The sequence below is a fragment of the Acomys minous genome (genome assembly GCF_964271855.1).
Source record: "Acomys minous genome assembly, chromosome: 7".
Classification (NCBI taxonomy): Eukaryota; Metazoa; Chordata; class Mammalia; order Rodentia; family Muridae; genus Acomys; species Acomys minous.
In genome coordinates, this window is record NC_140488.1 from 119,539,024 (window position 1) to 119,551,111 (window position 12,088).

At 37.0% G+C, this 12,088-nt stretch overlaps 1 protein-coding gene across 1 annotated transcript in view; it reads left to right on the forward strand.

The window, feature by feature from the left end:
• Positions 1-338: 338 nt before the first annotated feature.
• LOC311601278 (female-specific lacrimal gland protein-like) overlaps positions 339-12,088 on the forward strand; it is a gene marked incomplete at both ends in the record, with an annotated part of 43,066 nt that continues 31,316 nt past the window's right edge. The window contains one exon of the mRNA XM_084788649.1: positions 339-419. Coding sequence (XP_084644775.1) covers positions 339-419 — 81 coding nt within the window. The remainder of the gene's footprint in view (positions 420-12,088) is intronic.

The following is a 12,088-nucleotide window of genomic DNA, read 5'->3' on the forward strand; positions in this document are numbered from 1 at the left end:
CAAGAGTCAGAAAGCCTCAATTTTCTCTTGCTCCAAAAGAGAAACTTGGACTGCATGAACATGAATATTTCTGCTTAATCTGAAAGCCCTACCACATCTACAGTGACAGTGACTTGGCTTGACCCTAATTAATCTCTTTAGGAAAATATCAGAAAAACAGAATCGTCATCAAAAATTGTTGCCACAAACCAGAGTATATCAGAAATTCCACTGTGGATCATCCTTCTACCTCAACTCAGGCGAAGGATCAATCCTATACATGGTGGAGAATGTTCTGGGCCTTTCCAACAGAGATATTTCCCAGATATCCATCAGAAGGAGGGAATCCAGGTTTTACCATGGTGAAGTTTCTGCTGCTTGCTCTTGCTTTAGGTGTGTCCTGTGCACATCATGACAGTGTTAATATCAGTCCCTCAGAGGTATGTTCATTTGCGGATAAAAGGATTTGTTTATATACACACTGAGGTTGGTTTGAGCATATATATCTTATATCAAAAAATATATCCATACCATGTCTGAATCCTATTTCTAATACAGTCCTAGTGTCTTTCAACTGTTTACTTATTTTCCTTCCTTAAAAAATTAAAGATTATTTTATTATGTTTATATGTATTTTTATTATAATTCATTTACATAATGCTTCTGTGTGAAGGAAGATTAAGACAAGAAAATTACAGATTGGGCTTTCCATGGTGATGGACTGACACAGTGTAAACTGTGTCCTAGTGGCCCATGGTCTAGTGTGAATGAGTGATGATGTCATCTCACAATCTAGTCTCTAGGAAGGAGACATCTGCATTTCACCAGATCCAAGTTCCTTTGTGACTGACCTAAAATAGATGTAGTAATTAGGATGAATGTTGTTGAAAAAGTAGGAAATGGTATCACTAACCAACCTTGTCAATTGGGTCTATTCTCTTTAGGTTGATGGGTGACAGAGTCCCATTTATATAGGTGCAAATAATGTGGAGAAGATAATGGAAGATGGACCCCTCAGAGTTTACTTTAAGGAAATAGGGTGTGGTGAAAATTGCCAGACACTAAAAGTCACATTCAACACCAAGTAAGTGACACTCGCCAGATATATACAGAGAGGACCAAAAACAGGGTGTTTGGATGTCACTGAGAAATTTTAACTCAAATATGTGGGTCATGTGTGAAAAATGGAGTTGGTCTCCAGGGCATACTTACTTTGAGTTGTGTTCTTGACTTCAACAAAATTGGCTGCACTATTTTCTACAGTTTTAGAGGGTTGGGTAATTCAGAAACCATTCACAAATAGTAAAGGCCCTCTCTTTAAAGTCTGGGTTTCCTGCCCATGCTAATCATGACCCAAGTATCTCTGCTTCAATCTTCAAAAATGGGTTCATTTATACAAATTAAATATTTTCCAAAGAAAGTTGATGCTACCAACACAATAACGAAATATAAGCAACTTGGAAAGAGTAAATTCATAAGCAGGCTTTTGCTTTCTTTTTAAGAGTAGACCACAAGTGTGACACACACACAGAGTGGGAGTACAAAAAAAGCCAAGAGGTACATTACTCACTGTGAGTATGAGGTCATTTAACAAGATGGATGATCCAAAATATAGAGAAAGAGAGGGCAGAGGAAGAAAGAGAGGGAGATCAAGAGAGAGAGAGGGAGAGAGAGGCAGGGTGGCCTAGGCTGCACAACTAGGGGTAAGAATTCAAGAACAATTTCAGCTGATAATTGCTAATGAAACTTTCAGACTCCTAACAGAACCTCAAAACATTTATGGGAACCAGGGAAGTTAAGGTGAATTTTACATATTCCTGAAAAATTACCATTAGAGACATGTCAAAATAACTTCTGAACCTCACATAATTGCTAACTCTTGAAAATGGCTAGAAGATCATTTATGATATTAAAATTCATTCTCTATATTGTTTTAAATTTTAATCATGGTAATAAGATTTTGTTGAATATAAAATTTGAAAATTTTACATATAAAGAATGTACTTAAGTTGTGAATAACTTAAACCCCAAAGCTAAGAAAGGCAAAGAACTGACAAACAAGTTTTATGCTTAATTTGAATTTTATTTAAAACTAACAAGAGTAAAACTTAGGGTTTCAGTACATATTATTTAAAATAAATGTAAGTGACATTCAGAAGGCAATCTCATGGTGCTAAATGACTGATTTCCTAAAGTTTTTATGTTATGGAAAACTATATGGTGTGATTCTTTGTATTCTTTTTTTTTTTTTTTTTTTTTTTGATCTTTGGAACTTGTGACAGGGTTCCTCTGTGAAGCCTTGGCTGTCTTAGAACTCTCTCTGTAGACCAGGCTGGTCTCAAACTCACATGGATCTTCTTGGGTGCAGGGATTAAAGGTGTAAGCCATCACCACCCAGCTACAGTGTGGTATTTTAATATTAGCCTGATGAGATTTACTTTTTAAATTGGCTGTGGAGACATAAAGTAATTATGCATTTTTTATATTGAAAAAATATTTTTCCGAAAGAGTAAAATAATAAAAAAGAGCCAAAGGTGATGGATCAAAAAATACATATTTGTGTCATATTTTAGTTTTATTTTTAATTTATATCTTTATATCCCAACAGTAGCCCCCTCCCTCCTCTCCTCACAGTGCTCTGTCTCACCCTCTTCCTCCCACATGCCTCCCTTACCCTAAGAAATGGAGAGCCCCCATCCACCCCCCACACCACACCAAGTTGCATCAGAACTGAGCTTATCCTCATCCACTGAGGCCGGGCAAGGCTGCCTCACCAGAAGGGAGTGATCAAAAGAAGGGTTAACTCCCTCAGGATGATCCTTTCTACTTCCATCCATTTGCCTTCAAATTTCAAGATTTCCTTGTTTTTAATAGTTCAGTAGTATTCCAGTGTATAAATGTATCACATTTTCTTTATCCATTTTTTGGTTGAAGGGCATCTAGGTTGTTTCCAGAGTCTGGGTATTGCAAATAAATCTGCTATGAACATAGTTGAGCAAGTGTTCTTGTTATATGGCAGAACATCCTTTGCATGTATGCCTAGCAGTGGTATAGCTTGTTCTTGAGGTTGTACTATTTTCAATTTTCTGATAAAGTGCCAGAATGATTTTCAAAGTGGTTGTACAATTTTGCACTCCCATCAGCAGTGGAGGAGTGTTCCCCTTTCTCCACATCCTTGCCAACATGAGCTATCACTTGAGTTTCTAATCTTAGCTGGGTTTTTTTTTCAGGACAGGGTGGATTTATTTCTGAGTCCTCAATTCAATTCTCTTGATCCATCAGTTTGTGTCTGTACCAGTAGCATGTAGTTTTTTTTTACTGATGGTCTATTGTACCCCTTCAAATAAGGGATGGATATGCCTCCAGAAGATCTTTTATTGTATATTATTGTTTTAGCTACTCTGTGGTTTTTTGTTTGTTTTTCGCTTTTGTGATTTTTTTTTGTGTGTGTATGAAGTTGAGAAGTGTACTTTCCAGGTAAGTAAAGAATTGTAGTGGTATTTTTATGGGAATTGCATTGAATCTGTAGATTGTTTTTGGCAAGATGGCCATTTTACTATGTTAAACCTACCAATCCATGAGGATTGGAGATCTTTCCATGTTCTGATAAGTTCAACACCCCACTCTCACCAATGGACTGGTAATCAAGACAAAAACTAAATAGAGAAATAGTGAAACCAACAGATGTCATGAATCAGTGGACATAATAGATATCTACAGGACTTTTCACCCAAACTCAATATACATGCCTATACACATGATGTGTATATGTGTTTAACAACATTTTATGAAAAACAGAGGATATTCATTTGAAAAAGAGGAAGGAGGAATATATGTGGGCATTTTAAGAAGAAAAATGATGGGGGAAATGCTGTAATTATGCTATAATCTCAAGAAAGAAAGGAAATAAATAGAACAGAAACAGGGGGAAAGGTTCCTGTTTTGAGTTGTTTTTAAATATTGTTATGGGCCACATGCCCTGGACCTGGAGTTACAGGTGGTTGTGGACTGTCATATCAGTGCTAGGAATTAAACCTGTGTTATCAGCAAGAATAATTGATTTTAACCTCTAAAAGCCATCTCTCCAGCTCCTTTTCTTTTAAAAAATATTTTTATTCCTTATGTTCAGTTTCCAGATCTGTGTCAGGCAATCACCTTCATGTTCATAATGCATGATAGGACAGACATATTAACATCTAATTCATAATATTGTGGATCTGGCTGTAGAATGATAATGATATCACACAGCAAGATAAAAATGAAAATATCATTGCAATGTTATAAGTTTATTAAGAAAATATCTCTCCAACCCCATGTCTGCATGGTCATTTGTGAGTTTTTTTTAATTATTAATGCTTTATATTTGCATTTCTAAATGTGCACTTGCTTTTACAAACATAAAATTTCCTCTATAAAATTTGAGTACTCATAATTATATAAGTATGTCTTTCAGTTTTTATATTTGGATTCCTATAAGGAGTCTAATGTACAGTACACTATTAGAGAAATAATGACTCAACACATGGATATCATATATGTGTCTTTAAATATGACAGTGGATTTTTAAGCAGAATGTATCTCTTAAAGTCCCTCTAGATAAATGACTTTTCAAAAGCTCTTTTTTAAAAGATTTATTTATTCATTATGTATAGTCTTTTGCCTGCATGTATGCCTACCGGCCACAGGATGGCATGGTACCTCATTACAGATGGTTGTGAGCCACCATGTGGTTGCTGGGACTTGAACTCAGGACCTCTGGAAGAGCAGCCAGTGCTCTTAAACTCTGAGCCATCTCTCCAGCCCCAAAGCCACTGATTTTTTTTTGGGGGGGGGGTCAAGACAGAGTTTCTCTGTGTAGCCTTGGCTGTCCTGGACTCACTTTGTAGACCAGGCTGGCCTCAAACTCACAGGGATCCACCTGCCTCAGCCTCCTGAGTGCTGGGATTAAAGGTGTAAGCCATCCCCACACAGCTTCAAAAGCTCTTTATAACACTCCAGTCCAATAGAGTAAAAATCATCTAAAAAAATACTAAGTCAAATTAACATTCAGTATACTGTTGACTTATAACTGTTCACAGTGCTGAGAATAAGCAAATATGGCTGATCAGACAAAGATGGGTTGGCTATGGCAAACAGTTCCCACATTCACTGAGGCTCGTGCAACATTCTAGAACATCTTAAGGGCCAGAAGATAGAGAGGGTTTCTGTAATGTGCTGGACTCTGGGCATGACTTGGCTGGAAAACTCATGAACTCAAATTGCCTGTGGTTATGTACATGAAGCCAGACTCTGCAGTTTAAGCAATAGAAGTAATGGAGGACTCATGAGGTGCATCCTACCCCAGATGCTACAGGTGATTGACAGCTGCTACAGAACACTGATTAATCCAACTTCTCAAACTCTTAATAATTATTCTAAATACAATTCTCCTACTCTACAATAGATCTTTTTAGTGGTTGTGCATGTGAAATATTTCCAGGCATTGAATATTTTAAGAGCATGCTTCCAAGTTGTGTGTATGCATATGGTATCAATTTAATCATGAAATAATTAATGTCATACAGGCCATACATGCAGAAAGGAAAGGAACATCAGGCCTTATGTATTCATAGAATGAAAAAACAATGGTAAAAACCAGAATATTGTGTCTTCATACAGGTGAATCAATTGCCATGGAGAAGTTACTACTGCATATATTCTGTATCTCACAATAATCTGTGGAGATGAAAAACAAAAAGTTTAAGTTAGATGAACTGTTCTTAGCAGCATAATTTCTTTAATCTTTCAAATGAAGGAGGACTTGAAGCAGATTAGACGAGTCACCATTCTCTGGTGGAGTTGGCAGGGTTCTTGAGACCCCACCTCTTCTGATAGATTATAGACAACAAAGGTGGCTGAGTGGTTGGTGAGACTCACTCACAAGGTCCCATCCATTCCTGAGCATCTACAGGCAATTAATGGTTGCTGGACTTTTGGGGACAGAGAAGGTTTTCAGTGGTGTAGGTGCTGATAGTGTGCCTATGCTCCTGTACATAGTCTGTATACATACCTATGACAGCAGCCTTAATTAAATTGGTTCACCAGTAACTATGTAAAATATAATTCATAATACATAATATATAATATAATATACATAATATGCACTATAATAAAAACCTTTATTCACATATAATATATATATTATGTGTTATATATATTATAAAATATGTGTATGAAAATAGAATGGAGACTCATCCGTCAGGATGAGGAAGGCAACAAGTGAGAATATGAGGGAGATAAGGGTGTATATGATTAAAATGTCTGGTATTCATATATGAAAAAAGTCATTATAAAACACATAGCTATATAATACATGTATATATAATATGCCATTAAATAACTTTATATTTGGTTCCATTGATGAGTAATATTATAGAGGGAACTTTGTAAGAAGGAACAAAACCAAAGCAATTTTGAATAAATCTTCCATTTTGTGTATGGATCGATTCTAAGTTCCTAAGACCTCCCTCGATGACTGAAACCCTGTTTGGCAAGTTGAGACATGAAAGCTGGGCCTACCACAGTTGAGTAAACCAACCAATAAGGACAGGATAAATGTATCACAAAGAAGTGTGTATACGGAAGTCCCTTACACCTGAATCCTGATTGATGGAAAAATGTAACCATAATATGATACAGATGTTTGTGGTTTTCAGGATTAAAAGTCCTGTAACACTGTGACTCCGTGTGTATGTGTGTGTGTGTGTGTGTGTGTTTGTGTGATTGTGTGTGTGTGTGTGTCACAGTTCAGCTCCTGAATGTGTTCTGTGTCCCTGATCAATAAGGATCAGTAGCAGGTTAATTACAATAAATGTTTGTTCTCTGAATTGACTTGGTGTTGAGTTGTGTTGGATTGAAGTGGATCTTATAACTAGTTCGTGCCCAAGTCATTTCACAGGATCCCATCTGTGTACAGTCATAAAAAGATATTATTTTGAAGAATTTCATGGAAAATTATATTAATTCTGTAAAACTCTGCATAATTCCTGACATTTCATATTTCCAATGTGAATACTATGCACAGAAAAAAGTGCATAAATAGGTGCATCACCTAAAGCTGTAAAATATTGACTGCTCAAAATTTACCCTAAAATCCATTATTATATAGTCAATGGATTTCTTTGTCTCCGAAGCTAAAATTTTTGACTGTTTACCTGTAGGTCTGAAAAGAGCAAAACGAGTAAAGAAGGTTTCCATGAAGGGTGATAGCTCAGTGGATAAGAGCCATCCCTGAACTTCCCCAAGGCATGGTTTGTAGCTCAGCATAAAGTTACTCTGTGGGGTCTGGCGCCATCTTCTGTCCTCCAAGGGCACTGCACCCACATCACCCGCTACCAACCCACTCACACATTGATTTTTATAGAAAGCAAGAAACAAACAGCTCTTTCTTTAGCTTAGGGAATATTTCTTGGAACACTTTCCCCTAGCTGGACTGCCTTATTGGGCTCCAGTGGAAGAGTGCCCTTAGTCCTTATGTGACTTGATATGCCTAGGTGAGTTGATGGGGTGGGCTCCCCTTTTCTGAGGAGAAGGGGAAGGGGGAAAGTTTAAGAGGGTGGGAGGTTGGGAGGGGAGGGGAAAAGGGAGGAGACTTTAACAGGTATATAAAGCGAATAAGTAAATAAATACATAAATTAAAAATAAATATTCACAAAGCAATTGTAATGAAAATACGCAAAAACAACAACAGTTACGAAAACCCCAAGAAAACATTGCTTTTTAATAAAAGTTGAAAATATGTCATTATGTTTCTACTCACCCAATGTATCCACGTCTTTATTTAGGACAAATATCTGCAAAATAGGATGGAAAACAAGAAGAATACATGCTCTTTAGACTTTTTAAGTAGTTTTACTGTTTATAACTTTAAAAATGTGAATAGCAAATTTGAATCAAATATAATATGGTTTTTAAACTTTCAGTGTCATATAAAGTCTCAGGGGACAGCTAGTGTCTCCTCTATCATCATTTTATTACCTTTCTCGAGCAGGTATCTGATATTCTCCTTTGGAATGAGCATCGCATCACACTTATCTGTAAATTTCTGTTGCTCTTCTCCACTCACACTATCTCCTTTCCCTTCATTGCATGGAAAGAAAAAAGAAGCCTGGAGAATGTTCTTCAGTATAGACTGGATTTCTCATGCTCTCCTACTGTGTGTCCCTCCTTTTCTATCCTCTCCCAGCTCACAAATTCATCTTTCATGGGGACTTGACAAGGACGCAATATTTGGAACATTTTTTCACATGCACAACTGTGGACCTACTAAGTTCACTATCATATGCCTACTAAGCACTTTGGGTACCCAGCTATAAATTTGAGCATACTCCCTCCCACCTCGCAGTATTTACAGTCTCAAAAAAATAACACCCTTGGATTCCAAGTTAGTTGCATCTAAGGGTTAAGAAGGTTTTCAAGTTATGTCTCTCTCTCCCCTTCTCAACCTATATTATTATCATCATCCCATTCCCTCATACTACAGACGTGTGATGAAGCAAGGAAGGTAAATAATGTCAACTTTTCAGACACAAGATCATGAAGGAAAATCTCTCCTTTCACATGGCTCAAACCTAACTTCAATCCCCATTTTCCTTTAAAACACCTGAATTCAAATTTTTATTCTAGATTAAGGGGCGACAGAAGCCATCTCTAAGTGAGTAAACCTTGATAATTTGATGCATGCATGATGGAAAATTTTCTTGGATCACCAGATTGTATGTGTCCAGTTTAAGGAACCCCTTCTGATGCCAGACACTGGTGGTATGTATGAATCTTTTTCTTAAATAAAATCCTTCTTGCATTCTTGATTCAGTCAAGGGTAATGTTAAACTTACTATCTGGACACATCTATGAATCGATACAATTTTTGTAAATAACCTGTGCATATATCTGTCTTTGTAATCAAAAACAGACATGATGTGGGTCTGTTCCAAATTGTAGAAGAAGATCTACAGGGGCTGTAAATTTGGCCCAGTGGTTAAGAGCACTGGCGGCTCTTCTGAAGACCTGGACTCAATTCCCAGCACCTACATGGTGGCTCACAGAAATATGTCACTCCAATTGCAGGATATCTGACTCTCTTTTCTGGCCTCTGTGGGCACCAATCACACAGGTGGTGTGCAGATACAAATGCAAAAACAAATATAATAATAATAATAATAACAACAACAATAAAGATTCGTGACACTTACCAACAAAAAATAATACAAATTCCCAATACATATCATCCTTTAAACAGGAAATAAAAATTATCATAATTGTACTTGATACATACAAAGTCCTGAACATATGTTGGCCTGCATCTGTGGTATGAAAAGTTAGGTGTCAGAATTCAAACATTTTTTAATCTTGGTCATGCTTTATTTTGTAATATATTTTATCAATTTATTCATATTACATCTCAATTGTATCCTCCCATTCCTTCCTTCCTCCCATTTTCTCCTTACGCTCCTCCCCTATGACTGTGACTGAGGGGGATTTCCTCCCCCTGTATATGCTCATAGGGTCTCAAGTCTCTTCTTGGTAGCCTGCTATCCTTCCTCTGAGTGCCACCAGGTCTCCCCCTCCAGGGAATGTGATCAAATATGGGGCACCAATCTTTGTGTGAAAGTAAGACCCCACTCTCCACTCAACTGTGAAGAACGTCCTGTCCATTGGATTCCTCAAGACCCAGCTATTTCATTCTTTGTAATATACCAAGAAGATGCTCCAGCACACAACAAGAAAATTTGCTCAACAATGTTCATAGCAGCCTTATTCATAATAGCGAGAAGATGGAAACAGCCTACGTGTCTCTCAGTAGAAGAATGGATAAAGAAACTGTGGTACATTTACACTATGGAATACTACTCAGCTATTAAAAACAAGGATTTCTCGAAATTTGTGGACAAATGGATTGAACTAGAAATGATCATAATGAGTGAGTGAACCCAGAAGCAGAAAGACTCAAATGGTATATACTCACTTATATCTGGACACTAGCCCAAGGGGCATGTCCCATGAAAGTCTTCCCTTACCAAGAAAGTGGGACATAGGGGAGTACATCCTACTGGGACTCTAGATGAGAGAAGCATGGGAGAATGGGGAAATAGAAGGATCCAGAGGGCCCTAGAAATCTACAAGAAGAACATTTTGACAGGCAGATCTGGGCCCAGGGGTCCTGCTCAAACTATGGCACCAACCAAGGACAATACGCGCAGTAAACTTCGAACTCCTACCCAGATCTAGCCAAAGAATATTCCCCATTCCTTCACCAGTGTCACTGATTCATTAATAATCTCCTCAACATGTCAGAACACATTTAAGTTAAAAATAGGTATTTTTCAGGCTAAGATTATATATTATACATACTCTCCAGGACATTAATTATTTACGCATCTGATCATTCCATACTATAAGACTGATGATTGTAAATTATTTCTAGTTTTTACAATAAAAAATCTATACACTTTTGTTCTCCCTGCAATTGAATTTTATATTAATAACACATTGGTATATTTTAATGTGTTATTCTAGGCACTGCCATTCCTATCCTCTGGATTTCTGCTACTCACAATATATGAATTAAATTCTTTATTAAATGCTTTGATACAATCAGAATATACTCACTAAACTCTTTTAATAGATGTCTTTTTAAACACTTGAATATATTATCCTTTTCAAAGATCTATTTTATTGTTCTTTTTGTATACATGTGGACCTGTGTTCTTGTGCATGTGAGCAGGTTGCTCTCAGAGTCCAGAATAAAATATTCAATCACCTGAAGTCACAGTTACAGATGGTTGTGGACCATCAAATGTGGGTGCTGGAATCAGAGTCAGGGTCTTTTGGCAGAGCAGCAAGCTCCCTTAACTTTGGACCATTTGTCTTGTCCCTGCACGTTTATTTATTCATTAAGAAGAATGACTATTTATTAAATAGTCACAATAATACTTATAATGTAAATGAGATTTAACTTATTCTTCATAAAATATATTCTCAGCCATTTTATGTGTGAACATCTCACAATGAGACCTGAGGGCTTTGTTTGTTTGATTGTTTTGCAGTTTAATATGACATGTGATGAGATCATGTGACTTCTTTAAAGACCCCGTGGCAAGTATAAGGCCTGGTAGGGAGCTGGAGGAAGAAATTCTTCCAGGCTTAGGTTATGGGATGATGTCAGCATCAAGGAATTTACATCTTCCAGAAAGGTCACATATACTCACAGGTAAAAGAGAAAGTATTTGAGTACCCTCTCTCTGCTTTGACTTCAAACTTTTCACACTCTTCATCTACCCTAAACGACAAAGAAACAGATACCATGTATCCATCATCATGGTTGGTCCTATGTGACCTGAATAATGTAATGATGGGCATCGTGGGCATCTTCCCACTGGTGCATTGTTGCCACAGAAACAAAAATGATTGACTTCATCACTGGGGATGGATCATCTCCAACTGATGCAGGTGAAGATATCAACAGATTTTTACCTTGTAGCCACTGAAGATTCTGACAAGTCTTAATCTATTCTTTTTATATGTATACCCTTTTATTGAACCATTGATCTATCTATTTGATAAATACTTCTGTTACTAGGGACATTGAATTCATCATTTTTTGTTTGATTGATTGATTGTTTTTTGTTCTTGTTTCTTGAGACAAGGTTTCTCTGTGTAAAAGGTATCTTGGATATCCTAGAACTCACTTTGTAGACCAAGCTGGCTTCAACCTCTTAGGGATTCACCAGCCTCTGCCTCCTGAATGCTGGGATTAAATGTGTGTGTCACCATCCCCTGCTGAATTCACCATCCTTTAATGCATACTTTGACTTCTGTTAATTCAACTTGTATTCATCCAGCAAGAAATTTCATATAGCTACCAGTGATTTGGAGGCATGGATGGACATACAGACGTCCACACAGGATGTACAAGCAGAAATAATTGTATTCACATGTCAGATACAGATCTGAGGATTAGAAAACCATCAATGATATATGAAACCTATGATTTACGTGTGTCTCTGATGTTATTGGGTTATAATGGTGTATTTTCAGCCAGTTTCCTACTCAGATTTTAGTATTGACATCT